Source organism: Pristis pectinata, chromosome 9, assembly GCF_009764475.1.
Source record: "Pristis pectinata isolate sPriPec2 chromosome 9, sPriPec2.1.pri, whole genome shotgun sequence".
NCBI classification, from domain to species: Eukaryota; Metazoa; Chordata; class Chondrichthyes; order Rhinopristiformes; family Pristidae; genus Pristis; species Pristis pectinata.
In genome coordinates, this window is record NC_067413.1 from 74,050,853 (window position 1) to 74,070,241 (window position 19,389).

The 19,389-nt window shown below is 37.5% G+C and overlaps 1 protein-coding gene across 2 annotated transcripts in view; it reads left to right on the forward strand.

The window, feature by feature from the left end:
• tgs1 (trimethylguanosine synthase 1) overlaps positions 1-19,389 on the forward strand; it is a 39,362-nt gene that overhangs the window by 407 nt on the left and 19,566 nt on the right. Inside the window, exons 2-10 of one of the 2 annotated variants that reach the window (XM_052023970.1) lie at positions 4,116-4,177; positions 7,467-7,630; positions 8,157-8,970; positions 9,862-9,982; positions 13,063-13,149; positions 13,801-13,963; positions 14,432-14,849; positions 15,714-15,872; positions 17,831-17,974. In XM_052023970.1, coding sequence (XP_051879930.1) covers positions 4,116-4,177; positions 7,467-7,630; positions 8,157-8,970; positions 9,862-9,982; positions 13,063-13,149; positions 13,801-13,963; positions 14,432-14,849; positions 15,714-15,872; positions 17,831-17,974 — 2,132 coding nt within the window. The remainder of the gene's footprint in view (positions 1-4,115; positions 4,178-7,466; positions 7,631-8,156; positions 8,971-9,861; positions 9,983-13,062; positions 13,150-13,800; positions 13,964-14,431; positions 14,850-15,713; positions 15,873-17,830; positions 17,975-19,389) is intronic. The other variant, XM_052023971.1, reaches the window with a different exon arrangement.

The window sequence follows — 19,389 nt, forward strand, 5'->3', positions numbered from 1 at the left end:
GGGTTATCAACGTGTTCTGGTTTGTTCTGAAATGGTAAATGTGATCGGGATAATGGTTTTGGGTGTTATACCTTCCGGTGAGTGGAAGACAAGCAGTTGTTTAGGTGTCCAGAAAAGACCATTTTATAAATAACGAAAGATGTTCAAATGGAGGTGAATGAAACGAATTCAATTAATAACCAAAAGAAAACGTAGAATCCAGAGTTGTCAGAGTCTCGCATTTGCAAAAACAAAAAGTTTTTGGAACATATTTCAGTGTCTTTTCACTAAACACACTCTCCCTTTCCTCCCCCTTTCTGATATTGAAGATGAATTCAAATTTGGACATTATACAAAATTCCTTAGACGTTTAGCAATGTTTTTGTCCCCCCCAGTGATTTCCTTAACATTTGTATTTTCGCCGGGTGGGCTGTATCTGTAGATGACGTGCTTGCCTATCCTTTTTGCAATGATGTTGAATCTCCATTAAATGTAAGAGTCCTACAGGATATTCATGTGGGGCTTAATTCAACCAACCCTTTTTATTCAACGGTGAGAATATCAAAATGGTTATGTTGTCAAATATAATTATCCAGCAAAATGCCTAGTTAGTATTTTTGGAACACTTTAATCTTTTCCCCACCTGAGTTGTCTGGCGTTGAACGCCAACCTTCCCTCAATTAATGAAAATGTGTGCGTCTGTTGTTGCTGAAAGAATTCAAATCAATGAGGAAAAATCCCAGGAAAGCTCGAGAATATATCTTCTGTTAAAAAGCTACAAAACAAATTAAAAAGACAGGTGGGTAAAATAACAATTTTCACCTGTTTCTGCAGTTATTTGATTTGACAATTGCTTTTTGGGGATGGGGCAAAAAAGTTACAGCTTTGCATGTATACAAACTGCTTGCTGAGATAAGCATGCTTTGCAGAACTGTAATATGACTGTGACCTTCAAGTAGTCTAGCCTCACTGAGACAAAGCCATAATTCTGTCAACATTTTACTTTGTTTTGAGGCTGTCTGCTAGCTTTTAGTGCTTTCTGTAGATGGATCCCTTTTAATTCCTGCTCCTCCATGGTTCTAAATTTTTCATCATCACTTCACAATTAAGATATAGTACCACAAATCTGATTTGGTGTTTCTAACCAGCCCTCCATCTGGATTTTATTTAAAAAATGCTTTCTTACAGTGTTAACTCCTGGATGTATACAGTACATCTAGGTATGAGGATTCCTAAAAAGTTCATTATCATAGTTATACAGCACAGAAACAGTCCCTTTGGTCCAACTTGTCCATGCTGATCAAGTTGTCTACCTGAGTGGATCGCAATTGCCTATGTTTGGCCCATATCCCTCTAAATCTTTAAAGTTCAGAGTGACTGTTTCTCAGCACAATTTCAATCATTTACATTAAGTGATCACCTCAGTTTTGACTCTTCAAGTTTTGTTTACTACTGTTTGGCAGTCTTCTGTTCTACTGATGCCAGAAAATCTATTGTACAATGACAAGGCAATTATTTAATTTACAATTTATGTATTAAGTAATTTTTGTTTGTTACTTTGCCAATTTGAGACATGTTTTTAACAAACATTTTGGTACAGGTTTGTGTTAGAAGCCTATTTAAGTTGCTTTTGGCAATGAGCAATTAAAAAGAAAATTAAAAAATGGGCTTAACATGTGATCTGGACCTTTTTAATTGCATTGATCTTGCATGTTTTACAAACTCCTCCAATCCTAATCATTAAAAAATAAAAAAAATTCATTAGCATTAAATGAAATAATATTCATTATTATACTAAAATTTGGTGATAATTGCAGATCCCATTTTGAAAACATAGCTTGCATTTATTCCCCTTGGCAACTTTTATTTTTAATAATTTATTGTCTGACCACCTCACTCATGTAATGTGCAGCCTGTTAAAATGTTTTGGGGGCTTTATTGCATTGGAATTGTAGTTGGCAGAAATAAAATTGTAATTCTGATTTTCCAGTGGCTATCTGTGCCTGTTTGGTGAATTACCTATCACCACCCGTCCCGCTTTGCTTGAACACATTCTAGGCTGGTGTTCCTAAACCTTTCACTCCTATATTATCCAACCCCACGCCAATTCCACAGAACTGCTGAGCACCTCAGCTTCCACAAAGCCCCTGCAATTGAGGATGACTCCATCCTGCCCAATTAGCAATAATTGAATTATTGCAAAGAGACATTAAGTTTGCAACTGAAATCCCAATAGAAACTGTGACCAACATGTCACTGGTTTCAGAATAGATGAACCAATATTTTGTATGTTACTAAGACTGTTACTAAGACTATTACTAATGCCAAGATTCTCAGCCTGAGTATCTAAGTACAGCACTTAGAGCACATATTCTGAACATTATTACCTTCATTTATATAACTTTTTAGGTCATTGCTTTTCATCTCATTCCTGTGTTTCTTAACATAGTATCACTCAAATCTAGTGCTGTATTTATTTTTTCTTGCCCATTATCTTCAATTCTTATCAAAACCAATTTTTCTAGTGTTTATCCTTCTGATATTTGGAATATCAGTAAGCAGATTAAACAATGGGGCTGGATATGTGCTTTCTGCTAACCTCAGAAATAATTTCAAATTTAGCTGACCCTTTCTCTGGAAGGAAGCAGAAACCTCATGGAGAAATTCTTGATAGCAAGCCCCTGCACCATGAAAGGCTTTCTGTATTACAATGGGATTAAGTGGGTCATTGAGTGGAGGTGGTTGCAAAACAAGTCCAGTCTACCAAAAGGTAAAAATAATTTCAGTAACTAGTTAAGTCTTGCACACTGATTAAGCCAGACCTATCAAACATTGAATGTTAGTGCACGCACAAGTGGGCTTTTTCATGCTCGCTCTTGGATATGCTCTTCAGAGAAAAAAATCTAAGAAATACTCAAAGTCAAAGTCGAGTTTATTGTCATCTGCACAAGTACATGTATACACAGGTGCAATGAAAAGCTTACTTGCAGCAGCATCACAGGCACATAGCATTCGATACACAATATTCACAAGAAAAAGATAAATTAAACAAATTATACACAATTTTTACAAGAAAGAACTCAATTAGAACAAAAAAAAGTCCATTGTAGTGCAAAGTGGTCATAGTGTTGCTATACTGAGGTACTGATTTGGGTGGTGCAAGTTGGTTCAAGAGCCAAATAGTTGAAGCGAAGGAGCTGTTTTTGAACCTGGTGGTGTGGGACTTCAGGCTTCTGTACCTCCTGCTTGCTGGTAGATGTGAAAAGATGGCATGGCCCATTTGGCAGGGATCTTTGATGATACATGTTGCCTTCTTGAGGCAGTGGCTCATCTAGATACTACAGATGGTGGGGAGGGACGTGCCCATGATGTATTGGGCTGACTTCACTACTCTGCAGCTTCTTGCGTTCCTGTGCATTTGAATTGCCGTAATAGACCACAATGCAACCAGTCAGGATACTTTCAACAGTACATCTGTAGAAGTTTGTTACAGTGTTAAGTGACATGCCAAACCTCAACCTTCTAAGAAAGTAAAGACACTGGCACACCTTCATTGTGATTCCAACTATGTGCTGGGCCCAGGACAGGTCTTCCGATATGTTAACGCCCAGGAATTTAAAAACTGCTGACCCTCTCCATGACCGATTTATTTTCTCTGCTCCTCCACCTCCACATCTCCTCCCCCCCCCCCCCCCCCCCCCCCCCCCCGGCACGTGTTTGCCCTCCTTCCCCTTCCTGAAGTCAACACTTAGTTCTTTACTTTTACTGACACTGGATTGCCTCTATTGAAGTAAATGGGTGACAGTACCTGTGTCTATTTGGACCTTGTTGAAATGGTGAATTCAGGATGTATACACAGAAAATTGTCCCTCTACAGTTGAATTTCATGAGTTCTGCATTGAGTACAACTGGCTTTTCAGTGGCTAACAGCTGACAGCAATCTCAGGACTTGCACGTGCACTTGAGTGGAAATCCTCAAGTTACTGACACTGCAGAGTTGACAATTTTGTTGACACTCCCCACAGAATCCAATTGGAAATATGCTTGCAGACAATAACAATGAGATTAGAATTAAGATGTGCTATAAACATGCTTTGATATATGCCTGCATTTAGCTTGTCTTGAATTTCTTTCAGTGATCGAGAGCTTTATCGAATGGGATTAAAGGGAACATTTCATACCAAAGAAGATAATGGAGGTAAATCATTAAATATTTGATTTAAGAATAAAAATCATTAGCAGTACTTTCTCTTGTTTTTTTTCCTCAGTAGTGTTTTTCTCTTTTTCAAGTTGTGTTTAGGATTTCTGGAATGTCTTTTTGTTAGCATGATGTTAAACAAAATGATCAGGCATAAAAACAGAAAATACTGGAAACACTCAGCGGATCAGGCACCATCTATGCAAAGAGAAACTATTAATGTCTCGGGTTCTCGATCCTTCATCTTGAACCCGAGACATTAACGGTTGGACATTGGTGAGACTGCACCTGGAATATTATGTGCCGTTCTGGATGCCATACTATAGGTAGGATGTGATTAAGCTAGAGTGATGCAGGGAAGATTTGTAAGGGTGCAATAGACGGTTTGAGTTGAGAAGTGACTTGATAGACGGGGACCATTTTCCCTGGAGTGAAGGAGGCTGAGGGGTGACCTTGTAGAGGTTTATAAAATCATGAGGGGCATGGATAATGTGAATGGTCAGCAGAGGAGTTTAAAGCTGGAGGGCATAAGTTTAAAATGGGAAGGGAACAATTTAGAGGGGACCTGAGGGGCAAGTTTTTCCACACACAGGGTGGTGGGTATATGGAAAGAGCTGCCAGAGGAAGTTGTAGAGGTAGGTACAATTAAAGATCTATTTGGACAGGTTCATGTGTAGGAAAGGTTTGGAGGGATATGAGCCAAATGCAGACGGGTGGGACAAGCTCAAGAAGGTACCTTGGTTGGCATGGACGAGTTGGGCCAAAGGGCCTGTTTCCATGCTGTATAAATCTATTAACTAACAACTTTTACAGCTTTTAAGTCTTATGATTAAACATTTGAGTCATTTACTTGCTTTTGATGAAATTGTATCTTCACCAGATAAACAATTTTCATAGTTTTAATTTGTCTTTTTACAAAATAAGCTTAAAAATGGGCCAGTGATCTGATTTGGGAATTGGCAGCAGAAAACTGTCGAGTGGAAAACTTGGAAACAGAGCAGTTAGAAGTGCTTTCCTACCCATAAAGTATCTGTTCCTGTAAACTTCTGCATCTTGCCATTTATTATTAGTTCCTTGCAATGTTGGCCTGTCCAAATGATTACCCCAATATTTCAGTAGATTAAAACCATTGTCCCTTTTCTGCCCACCTGGGCAGCCCAATGAATACTTCATGCAACCTGCAGCTTTATGACTCTCAACCTACCCTGAAGTTTTAGTTTACCTACAGACTTTTTAATTGTGATTCAAACTTTAAAGAAAAAAGCTGCAGCTTCACCTGCTGAGTATTTCTAGCATTTTCTGGTTTTATTTTGGATTTCCAGCATCTGTAGTCTTTTTGTTTGTTTTAATCATGACTCTTGTTTTCAAATCAATGAAATCCATGATGAAGAACAAGGGTTGCAGCACTGGGTCCCACAGAACTCGACTACACACAGCCTTCTATTGATTGTTACCCTTGGCTTCCTCCCACTGTGCAAACTTTGGATTTAGTGTACCATTTCTCATGGGCTTTTAATTTTGTGATTAGTCTGTCAAGTAAGCCTTGCCAAGATCTATATCGAGGTCATCAAAAACTCTAACCTCATTGGCTCTATTTGTCACCTCTTCAAAGATCTGTCAAGTTACTTGGATATTAATAACTCCATGTTAACTTGTACCGTGGTAAATAATCTTGTACTGTCCCTTGGATGTTTCCAGCAGTATACCAACTGACTTTAAATTGGTAGGTTGACTTGCTTGTAATACTTGTTCTATCCCTTTCTCCCTTTTTGGACAACAGAGCTGCATAAGTGGCCTTATGAATTTGGGACCACATTTGTAACCACCTTTTTCTCTGTCGCTTTCTCCATTTGAAACAAGGAAGCTTGCGTCAGGTACCTAGAGCTCAATGCTGCAGAAAGTTTTGAGGGCCACTGGAAGTACAGATGTGAAATTTTAAAAAAAAACAACAAAGGGAATGTGTCCAAATTTAGACTTTTGTTTTTCCCTTAAAAGGGAGATGATGCATATTGTGAACCTGCAAACTCCTCTATACAGAGAGAAGAGGAGGGCAGTCAGTGGAGTGGCCCTATTTGGGCAGTTCTACCATTTTTCTTTGAGGGAATATATGTCCTCTGAATCTTTACCATTTTACCTGTGAATGTTTCCAACTGCTCCAAGACTGATTTTCCTTTCATTAGATGTTATGAAATCAATAAAATTGGCCCAATGGCAAACTTCATCTGTTTTTGTCCATACCCATGTTAAATCTACTTAATTATGATTACTATCATCAAAATTCTCTCTCGGTGTTGCCATTTAATCCTGCCTGACTTTATTCCCTAACACAAAGTTTAAAACTGCCCCTTGTGATCTTGCTATGTACTAACTTTCTCTTTTCTTTAAACAAAAATTCTCAATTACCCTTTAAGGATTTTGCACTATTGTTAAACCCTCTCCAATGGCGCTATTATTCCTTGTAACTATTGGTCCCGACCCTGAGGAGGTATGATCCAAGAGATGGATTTTTAAAACTCCAAAGGACATTTATATAACTGGACAGATATCTGTCAAGGGCATCTTTGAAGTTTTTTTTTTAAAACAAAAATTTTCAAGCATCTTTCATTTTAAACATTTTTTATTTGTTGGGAGCAGTTAAAATGCATCACTTCTGGGATCTGCTAGACCAGTGAACAATGATTCTACATGAATTTTTCAAATTTTACTTTAGCCATCCAAAGGATGCTCTAATTGTGGTGTTTCAGCTGCTCATGCTGGAGGAAAGATGTATACTCCAGGATATGACTGAAGATTGTCCAAGTGCCTGAGGTTACTTCTGTTCTGTCCACTTGTATCACCTCCAGCCCAACCCATCCTTCTAGTGGATTCTTCCTCCAAACACGGTCCCAGGGTGGTTATTTTGCATATTTTGGACCTATTAACATGAGCTGAATTGTGGTAGTAAAGTACAAGCTGGAAAGGTCTTCAGTCATTCTTGTGTGAAATCTGCAAAGCACCTGATGTGTTATAAAATTGATCAATGTCAGCAGTCCCCATGATAGAAAGTTAATGAAATATGCTGCATTGTAGGCTGTGAGTTTTGTTTGGGTTTATCAGTTGATTTGTTTTTGAATATCTAAAACCCTGATTCTCAGCCACTGACTTTCAGCCTTTGGTATTTGGAGTGCTGAAGATAAACATGGACATTTTGGAACACTGAATAGAGACTAATGTTTTTTTAATTATGGAGCTGTTTCAGTATTTTATGGAATAATATGTAATAAGTGCATTTGCTAATTGATATTTTTAGATATTGTAGAAAAGTGTGAAGAGGAGTCAAATATTGATGATGAATCCAATGTTAATGCCTCAGAGGTGCAAGAAGAAAATGAATTAGATAGTGAGACAGAGTTGATGGCAAATATGGGACTACCCCTGCAATTTGGCAGTTCATCAAATTATTGGCAACCAATGGTAAGGAAAACTGCTTTATTTATATCATAGGCTTCTATGAAAACATTTGCAAGTGATAACAAAACTTTAAATTCTTGAAATAGATTTATTATTTTGGTTTTCAATCTCAAATATTAAGATTATAGTGAAAGCTGACAGGCAAATTTAAGGATTTTTTTTTCATACCAAACATTTCAGACTGATTTGGTACATTAGCTTTCAGGCAAACTTGTGTATCCTGTTTGTCTTCAAACCTGTGGTTTAGAAGATTTCTGCAAAACTGATTACTTTTATGTAACTGTGAACAAAATAATCAGAATGAATTCCTCAGAAGTGTAAGAAGTTTCAGCAGAACGTTTTCTACCATTTCAAACTCGGGCATGAGAACAGCTATATGATAAAAAAATTAATTATGTCAATTATAAGGTGAATTTACTTAATAACTTTATACTATAATATTAAAGTTCAAAATGAAGTTACAGGCTTTATTTATATTCATATACATTAAATTGAGATAAATGTACAAATTGTAACCTTCTTTTCCAAGTCCTGCAATATTTCAAAGAAAAGATTCAAAAAGAAAAAGACGAATCGCAAAAACATTGAAGATCTGCCTAAAATTTGTAAAGAACATCCAGACACTATTTTGAATCACCTTTCTGATGTCACTGACTTGGGACTGATTGAACAGCAAAAAGATTTTGAAATAGAATGTAATGACCTGAATCATTCATGTACAGGAGCAACAGACTCTGAGCTGGAATCCAAAACAGACTGGGAATTGTATTGGAATCAGTATGGTGAGGGTATAGTTTGGGAAAATTGGCTGGGAAAACATTCCGAATGGTCAGAAGAGACACCTGCACCATGGAACTGTCCCAGTATGAAAGATCAATGGCAAGAGTTTTACACTGAACAATATTGGTTATATTACGAACAGTTTCATTACTGGATAGCTCAAGGATGGTCTGTGGACCTTACTAAAGGTAGTGACCTTGAGAAGGATTCATCTGGTACAAATACATATGAATCAGAAGAATTCCTCGGTAATACTGACAATATTGCCTGTGAAAACATCAATAATGTACTGCCAATGGAGTCAGTCATTGCATCAAATCCAAAAAGCACACTTGAGTGTAAGGAAATTGGTTGTGAAGAGGTTGTCAGTATGATGAATAATATAAAGCTCAATTCAGGAAGCAAAGTTGAGCAATCCACAGATGTGGAAGACAATATCTACTGCTGTCCTGCTAATGCTGCAGGTTCTTGTGAGTGTGCTTCCGAGGAGAAAGAACCAGCTGCAGAAGGAGGTAACAGCAAAACGTGTACATCAAGTGGAAGAGACTCCACGTTTCAGTCAGGTAGGTGTTACTAAAATTTTCTCACTTCCAGAATTGTGATTAGTTCATTTAGAAATTCTGACTTGAGGTAAATTGAAGATGGACATAAGTATAAATAAAACAAATATATGTAAAAACCCTGTAGTTTAGGCAGCCATATTGTACATTGTGTCAGTTCTGTTGTGCATCTAGTTCTTCCACTAAACAAAATGGTGATAGATAAAATGATTTAATTACCTGGCTCAAATGAGTCCAGCCTATTTCGCTGGCGAGGAGAATAGCAAAACCTAAACAACCAATTTTTGTGCTTCAATGTTACGTAAGATATCTGAAGAGACTCTTTTAGTAGCTATTCTTGAGCATGTTTTGCGAAGGGGATGTGTCAGAATGGCTGCATGCCTCATTTTACCCTGGCTTGTTTGAAAATTATTGAGGTGTATCACACAGTTTGGCTTTTAAGAGATTAGTCATTTTAAATACAAAAGAGAAATAAGTCATTTTTATGATTGTCCTATACACTGATGTTCAAAAATTTTGGTTAATTTTGGAACTGGATTAGATGTGCTGTTTTTTAAAGATTTTTTTTTGCCCCACTATCTTTAACTTATTACATCAATTTATCTACCACTGTATCAGGATGACATTTAAACATGGGATTAAATTTGCTGCTAAAGTAAACACACATTTTTAAAAAGTCATTTTTGCAGAGAGGTTGAAATGTTTCCAGTGATCAGAATTGTAAATTAACACGTTCCTGGAAGCTTAAATTGTTTTTCAGATTTAATTTGTATGGGTAGGACTTGTTTCACTAGGGGAGTGGCTGGTGGAAGCTGTATATCTGAGAGAAGATATCTTGCCTTTGAAGACCATTGAAAATTGTTCATCCTAATCATTTCTGATTTATTGCACTAGCAGAACCTCCTAACACTTCGAGCAAAGCATTAAAAAACAGTGTTGCAGTAGGAATGAATCAAAGTAGTGAAGATGAGGAGGATGATTCATCAAAACCTAGACCAGTAAAGGTGAAAAGAAGGTAAATAATCACTGAGCTTCTATGTAACTTTATTTTGCTGCATTTTCATCATGTTTTACTATAGTGTATAGGCAATATGGTAATCCACTTTCTGAACATGCAGAAATTGGTATTGGTTTATTATTGTCACTTATACCGAGGTACAGTGGAAAAACTTGACTTGCATACTGATCGTACAGGTCAATTCATTACACAGTGCAGTTACATTGAGTTAGTACAGAGTGCATTGATATCGTACAGGTAAAAACAATAACAGTATAAGATAAGATATCTTTATTAGTCACATGTACATCAAAACACACAGTGAAATACATCTTTTTGCATAGTGTTCTGGGGGCAGCCTGCAAATGTCGCCAGAGAAAGTGCAGTGCAATAAGGTGCAAGGTCACAACAAGATAGATTGTGAAGTCATAGTCCATCTCATTGTATAAGGGAACCATTCAATAGTCTTATCATAGTGGGGTAGAAGCTGTCCTTAAGTCTGGTGGTACGTGCCCTCAGGTTCCTGTGTCTTCTACCCAATGGAAGAGGAGAGAAGAGAGAATATCCTGGATGGGTGGGGTCTTTGATTATGCTGGCTGCTACACCAAGACAACGAGAGGTATAGACAGAGTCCAAGGAGGGGAGGCTGGTGTCCGTGATGCGCTGGGTTGTGTCCACAACTCTCTGCGATTTCTTGCAGTCCTGGACAGAGCAGTTGCTGTACCAAGCCATGGTACATCCAGATAGGATGCTTTCTATGCTGCATCGGTAAAAGTTAGTGAGAGTCAAAGGGGACAATCCACATTTCTTTAGCCCCCTGAGGAAGTAGAGGCATTGGTGAGCTTTCTTGGCCGTGGCATCTACGTAATTTGACCAGGACAGGCTGTTGGTGATGTTCACTCCCAGGAACTTGAAGCTCTCAACCCTCTCGACCTCAGCACCATTGATGTAGACAGGTGTATGTATATCGCCCCCTTTCCTGAAGTCAATGACCAGCTCTTTTGTTGACATTAAGGGAAAGGTTGTTGTCGTGACACCATTCCACTAAGCTCTCTATCTCCTTCCTGTACTCCACCTCATCGCTGTTTGAGATATGGCCTACAACGGTGGTATCATCTGCAAACTTGTAGACGGAGTTAGAGCAGAATCTGGCCACACAGTCATGAGTGTATAGGGAGTAGAGTAGAGGGCTGAGAATGCAGCCTTGTGGGGCACCAGTGTTGAGAATAATCGTGTCGGAGGTATTGCTGCCTATCCTCACTGATGGCGGTCTGTTTGTTAGAAAGTAAAGGATCCAGTCACAGAGGAAGGTGTTGAGTCCTAGGTCTCAGAGTTTGGTGACAAGCTTGCTTGGAATTATTGTATTGAAGGCAGAGGTGTAATCAATAAACAAAAGTCTAACGTAGGTGTCTTTACTGTCCAGATGCTCCAGAGCTGAGTGTAGGGAGATGACATCTGCTGTAGACATGTTTCGGCGATAGGCGAATTGCATTGGGTCCAGGTTGTCTGGTAGGCTAGAGTTGATGTGTGCCATGACCAACCTCTCAAAGCACTTCATGATGGTGGATGTCAGAGCCACTGGTCAGTTGTCATCGAGGCATGTTACCTTGCTTTTCTTCGGTACCGGGATGATAGTGGTCTTCTTAAAACAGGTGGGAACCTGAGATTGAAGCAGGGAGAGGTTAAATATGTCCACAAATACTTCTGCCAGCTGATCAGCACAAGATCTGAGCACACAGCCAGGGACACCATCTGGGCCAGGTGCTTTCCTCATGTTCACTCTCTGGAAGACTGATCTTACGTCCTCCACTGTGATCACAGGTTCAGCTGCTTTGGAGGCTGTCAGGGTGGATGGTGACGATCCGCTTCCCTTCTGTTCAAAACGCACATAAAATGCGTTAAGTTCATCAGAAAGAGATGCGTTGTTGTTAACCATGCAGCCCAACTTGGTCTTGTAGCCTGCCATAACTGATGGCTGGTCAGGGACTCTGTTTTGAGTTGGTACTGCCCAATAGTTTGGTATCTGGCTCACCAAATGTTTGCCACACTCACTGGGGTCCCAGTTTCCACATTCCCTTTCCATTTAGTTGGTTGAATGGGCAATTTATGATTATATTGCTTAACATCAAAACAGCGTGTTGCAGCATTAATAGAAATTGCATCCAGTAGCCTTGAAGGTTTGTTAATCTGGCACCACTGAAGTCCCAAATGTGCCAGGTTATCAGACTTTTACTGTATACAGGATAAAAAGCGAAATTGAATGCTATGTAACGGGTCATGTTCAGAAAATAAACCAGAAAGATGAAAGAGTAAACTACAATACTGAATGCGCAATAAGATAATGAGTAAACATGTAGTTAATACTTAAATCACATACAAGTAGATTTCATTGCAATTGTTTTTTTGTGGTCAAACGTAGGAACACTCTCAAATTCCAATATACCTGATATTTTTATAGTTCTATCATTACGAGAAGAAACATTACAGCACAGTGGAGTTCTGTGATGCACCAGGGTGATTGAATGAAGGGAGAATTCTTAACAGTAGTTACAAGGACATAAAAACTTGTGTTTCTTTTAATTTAAAGTTTGATGTCAGAATATCATTTGGGAGGATTGATTAGCTAAGTCGGTCAGTATTTATCCCTGTTGTACATTGCAAATCAATAGTGACTTATTACCTATTAGTTTTGTTGTTTTCCCCCAACACAGTCTTTTTTAAAAAAAAACTGAGACCATCATGGCACTGCATTAGTGTTTTTAAACAATTCCAGTTTAACAATACCCTTTCTACATTGAAATATTTCTATTTGTAATTTTTCAGATTCTCTGAATCATAATGAAAATCTTCTGTTGAAGAAAATGCTATTTCATAATTATAATACACTCATAATTTCAATCCAAGTAGTGAACAGGAGATTTCTCTTGTGTAAAGGAACCATTTTTATAGCTCACTTTATAAATCTCACTTTTAAAATCTTTTTTTTAATTAGAATGCCTGGAGGACACATCAGAGTAAATGTTCCTTTGTGGATCATTTAGCAGGCCTATTTCTCCTTTGGCTAATTAATTTATTAATTTTAATGCTTTTTTTTTTAGTCATGAACTTGATGCTGAAGAGTATCCAACTGTGGCAGTGGAAGATGCCTATTCAGCTCTTGGCTTCAAGCACCATACCAGCCAAAAGTAAGAATACTGTAGGATCAAAGGTACCTCCAATAGAAGCTAAACATTAGGTTATTCAACAGTGTTCATTTCATCAGATGAAGAAATGAATGGAAAGTAAATAGAATGAGAACATGAAAAATTACATTACAAATGGAATAAAACAACAATTTTAGTCTGTGCAGACTAATATTAAAAACTTGTTATTAGAAGCACAAAAAACATTTCTGAAGGGAACTCGTAAGCAAATAATAATTGAATATTTCTTGAAGTGATTTCATTGACGTACAAAATTCTTATGAGCTTCAACAGGGTAGATGTATTTATGATGTTTCTACTGGCTGGGGTGTCTATAACTCAGAGTCAGTCTCAAAATATGGATTAGCCATTCAAGACAGATAAGAAGTTTCTTCACACAGAGTCCTTGTTCTGTGGGATTCTCTAATCAAGAGGACAGTGGAGGCTGAGAATGTTCATGATAATTTTATAGATTGTTGGCATGATACAGGGATTGAGGAAAGTGGCACTGAGGTAAAAGATCAACCATGATCTTATCGAAAGACCGATAAGGCATGAGTTGATGACAAGCCTACTACTGCTTCTATTTCTTTTGTTCTGAAAAAAATTAATAATTTTAAATGCCTTTTGTTTTTCTATAATCTTCACCTTCAGCACTTCAAAATTTACTCATGGACATGCACTCTATCGTAAGGATGTTGAGCAGCGATTTAGGAATCTTGATATGCATAGACCAGTGGTTACCAAAAAGAAGCATATATTCTTTGGTGAAGAAGGGGAAATTCTGAATTTTAAGAAGAGCAGAACCTTAGCAAAGGTAATGAAAATTATGCATCGTGGTACTAGGTAATCTGAAGGGTTAGTACCTCTGGTAATGCATTTGAATGCACCCCAGATTAATGGTTTAAATCGTCTTCCTGGCACTTGTGAATTAGAACCAACATGTATACTATGCCTCAAATGGAGGCTTAGCATTTGACGGTTCCCTGACCTTTGCATATGTTGCTTTTGGATGTTTTTGTATATTTTAGACACTTAATATAGCTCATTGCCATTGACTTTTAAAGTAAGCTAATACAAAACCAAGCATATCTTTTATGTATTAAATTTTGATAATGAGCTAGTTAGAGGTGTTTGGAGTACTACTTTTGCACATGGATTAGCTCCAAATCTGCTCCAAGTAAGTCACTGGCTATCAATTCTTAGCATTTTGCCACTCTAAGATGGCATTTTGCCACTCTAAGATGGCTTCATATTAGTTGATTAATCACTGCTTGTCTTTTAGGTGCAAAGATTTCTAAAACAAGTCGAGCCATCAAATGATTCTGTTAACCTGGACATTTCATCCTGTGTGCCACACAGTTCTAAGGAATGCAGTAGCATGGAACAACCATGCAGTTCCATTGCAAATTGCTCCTCAGTGTGTGAAAATAGCAACAGTGAAAATGAGATTGAAGAAACCTCTGTTGATGGACAGTTTCAAGCTTGTATCCATATACCCTCAAAACTGAATATCTGCAAGGAAGGCAACAAAGAACAGCTGAAGGAAATATATGATGGGGCCCCTACTCCTGCTGAATATTCTGAATTGTATTCTGATAGACAGCTTGTTCCTTTGGACATTCCAGACTTTCTTCTTCCTGATCCTGATGTAACAGAGAAGACTGATCAATGTACATCTCAAACTGAAGAGTTGAACCAAGGTGCACTTATTTTTGAGCTACAAATTCAAACCATACTTTGAGGTTTTACAGGCTCTTTCCATTTAGGAAAATAAAATTACCATTGGTGCTCATCAGTAAAAGTTATAATCATTGATTGCTTTAGCTTATAATTTAAATGCATCAGCACATGCTTTGTGAAATACATAATGCTAAGTATCCTAAAATAGTACTCTTCTGAAGAAATTTAAGTATAGTTTAAAAATTATTTGACAATTAAAATTTTTCATCTTGATGCTCTTGCTTACCACTCACAAGTCAGTAAATACAGAGAAAGAGAGGTCTACATTTATATTCCATCTTTCATGTGCCTATCAGTTAACTGCTTTTAAAATATGGTCATTTGTAACGTGCAGATTTTCTGCGGTATTTCCTATAGCAGGTATCTCAAAAGACAGTGTGATTATAGCATATAATCTGTTATAGTATTGATTGAAAGATGTATATGGGCTGGAAAATTGAGGATGACATCTGCTCTTCAAAATAAAGCCACGGGATCATTCTGATCCACTTGAGAAAACAGATAAAGCCCCAATTTAATATTGCTTCCAAAAAATGGAACTGGCACTCCCACCAGTGTACCATTCACTCAGTAATGCATTGGTCTGTTGACCTACATTTTACATGCTGAAATCCCTGGACACCAATGACATACCATTGAGCTTCTACAAATCCATTGTTAAGATGGCATATCAATAGGTTAATTCTCCTGTAACTGACCCATTTTGGTGCATTTGCACATGGTTTGGGTGAAATATCCAATGCCTCCTATGCTTTTGCAGTTTTTTAGCTGAAAAATAAAGCAATTGCTGTTAATAGTGTTAACGTATTGTAGATCTCTTGCAGTGCAAAAGCTGAAGAATCTTAAGAAGAACAAAAAAAGAAAGAAGAAGAAATTTTGGGTTGCACCGTCTGACGTAGTAGCTGTTCCAGAATTGGCCAAATACTGGGCCCAACGTTACAGATTATTTTCGCGTTTTGATGAGGGAGTCAAACTTGACCAGGGTTGGTAACAACTCTTCTAGGTTATTAAATCTTGTTTTTAACATATTCAAACTCATTGCACATCATAGCAATCTAAATTATCTGAATGGGTATGTTTTCAATATTGTGTTGCATTGTATCATGTTAATTGGTTAGGGTTGCTGTAGGTGAAGATTCATCTTGAACATTGTTTATATTCCTTTGGAATAGCCATTCGTTCATTCCTCAGATTCTATCTTTTTATCCATTGTTATCTTCAATATACCATTTCTAAGACTGAACAATCAGTTCTCAGCAAAAGCTGCAGTCTTATACCCATGTATCTCCATTTCAATGAATTTTGAGCTTGGCTTAACCTCTAGTCTTCATATCCACAATTTTTTGCCGGAACACACCTGCCTGGCAGATACTTTCGTTTTTTAAAATTCTTGTTCCACCTGGGACCCTTCAACTGGCTTTTTATCATCTGAATTTTTCTACATTTTCTTTCACTGATTAATCTTCTGAATTTACAACACTGCACTCAGGTCCAACCCTAATTTCTTTAAAGCTGTTGACAACAGTGGCATTGTTATTCTTTGATTATTCTCTTGTGGAGTCTGAACACTAACTCTTTGGCATCATCTTATTTCTCCTGCTGAATAATATCCATACCACAAAATAATAAGCCATCATTTCAGTCAGTGGCTTCCCACCACCCTGCCTCTCCTCCCCACTATTGAAGATCTTTCCTCTTATAGTTTCCAACCTCAAATAAACTCCTCAGCTCTGTGCAACCTGCTTTTGCCTCCCTTCTCAAGATCCAGTGGCAGTGCTTCTCTGGCAGATCTGCTTCTTCCTTTCTCAGCTTTTTTTCTCTCTGGTCTTTTCCCAAGTACCTCTATGAATCTTCCGATGCCCTCTGGTACTTCAACAGATTTTACTTTCCTAACTAAAATAGTTTCATTTTAGCTACAAGTATTCAACCCCTTAGCACCTCAATGCCTACCTATCTTACAGCCCCCCTCCAACACCCCAGCCACTGGTCACAAGAACCTTCCTATTCCAGTCCTCGCGCGTCACAATCCTGTTCTGCCTGACTCAACTTTTTTTTAGCCACATTGAACCATATACTGCCTCTTGTTGCCTATCTCTTTAACTTCCTGCCTTCTCCCTTTCTGATCTACATTTTCCAGTGAAGCTCAAAATAAATTGGTGCAGCATTACCTCATTCTTCAAGTAAACACATTACAGCTCGACAGTTTCAACTAATTATATTGCTATTCCTACTTAAAGCCCCTTTAGACATTATTGGTCTGTTGAAGTTTCCTATACCATTTCATGTTCCTATACCAGTTCATATTTTCCCTTTCCATCCTATTATGGATTCACTGTCTTGTTTTTCTCTTCAATTCTGCCATTTCCCTATAAGCATGTGACATCTGTAAATTTTCATTGTTTTGATGATACTTCACCAACTTTGGCACTCTTTTCCTTTTGTCCGCAGAAATTGCTTGATTCCTCAATATTTCCAGCATTCTATTTTTATTTCAGCTTTGCAGCATCTCCAGTATTTTGTTCTTGGTCTTGCTGCCCTTTGGCCCTTAAATTTGTATGCATTGACATGGGTGTCACTTGCTATGTTTTTCACACAATATTCACTTGTCTATCTTAGCCTCCATTCTGTGCAACTTCAAGTTACACATGGTGTTCTTTTATTTATCTAAATTTTAAATCTTGAGGGCAGTATTCTGGTGGTGAAGGTGGAACTTTCTAGATTCCTACCAAGGCAGATTTAGTAGCATGGCATTCGATTATCATTATTCTGGTCATCAGCTTTTCCCTGTATTCTTGGAAGGGTGATGTTTGCTGCATCTATGGATAAGACTGGGGTTCTGTTAATGATTCAGTGCTAACAGGTTGCTGAGGATGTCTAAATGGTACTTTTGTACCCATGTAGCAAGTTGCTTGTTAATGTGAATTGTATCTTTGTCTTACAGAAGGTTGGTTTTCAGTCACTCCTGAGAAGATTGCTGAACACATTGCCAAACGTGTCACGCAGAGTTTCCATTGTGATATTATTGTCGATGCATTTTGTGGAGTTGGGGGCAATTCAATTCAGTTTGCATTGACAGGGAAAAGAGGTACTGTACCACAACTTAAAACTGCTTATTTCACCATCCTGCAGAAATTAAACTATACCTATGCATGACATTTTCAATACAAACTAGTATTTCACAATCATTTACCAATCAAGGAAAAAGAGTAGGTTAAAAACATGATGATGCAGGATACTAACATGCTACACCTTGGAGATTTTGGTTTTTAGCTTCTACAGAACCAATCGCATCAGATCTATAATATTTGCTTTATGAATAGTGTTTAATCCTTTTATATAATGAACAAATATCAATTTGAGCAATTTCAAGTGATAACAATACATATAACAATCAAGTACTGTGACATGAGCAGAAATCAATTATTGTTTGTTCATATTGTTGGAGGGGCTCGGGTCTAGTAAAGTACAAGTACCTGTTAATGGAACTTTGCAGTCTTCATGATGAGCATATTTAAGAACTGAGATAATTTTCAGTGCTTTACATCCACAGGCACCTTCAAACATTCCCAGGTTGAATATTATGAATTAGATTCAAAGTAATGTGCATTGGTCTGTCGGAATCTAAGAAAGACGTAGTGATTTCTCTAAAATGTCATTCCTTCCTTCTACCCTTGTGGCCCCTTATCATGACGTTGATGTGCCAAAAAGTAAGCATTCATTTTTGGCATTAATGAGGAATTAAATGAGTAAGTGAAACATATCCCATTAGGTTTTGCTATATTTCTCATCAGTTTACTGACCATGGAATCTCAATTTCGTTTGCTAAGCTTGGCCTCTTTATTTACTTGATTTGGAGTTGTGCTGGGTAAAACTAGGGAAAAAAATCTAACTGGTCATGTTCCAGGCTGGAATTCATCATTTACACAGAATAGGTGACGTGTAAATACCTAACCTGAATATTATCATACTACAATTTTTCTTCCATCTTTGATTAAGTTTGAAATATATTACTCTATAGAAGCTAATTTTGCTTTTGCATTCTAATTTGAATTGTATTTTTTTTGAGTTCTAAAAACCTCCCCAGCATGAAATACTATTATTTCTGGGAAGGCTGTTATCTAAAGACATTGTTAATTTTATTATGTTAAACCAGGCAAAATATCTTATACTTGAGTGTTCTTATCAGTCTGTATGTGAAGTCTCATTAGCAAAAACTGATTTGTTTTCTACCAGTATCAATATACATTATGTTTTTGTGTTTGCGTGAATATTTTTTCTAGTCAGCTTATTTGCTCTATTTACATTTTTTTATATAGTTTTTCTTAATAAGTCAGCTAGTCATTTTGCAAAGTGTTAACTTCAGGTATTGTTGTTACAACCATAGATGAAAACTGTATTTTTAGTGGGTTTTTGGTAAAGGCCCAATGTATGTTTAGGTTTTTCACAATTGATGGCTGGAAATGGTTACATGTTCTTATATCATGGTCTATTAGCATTGAT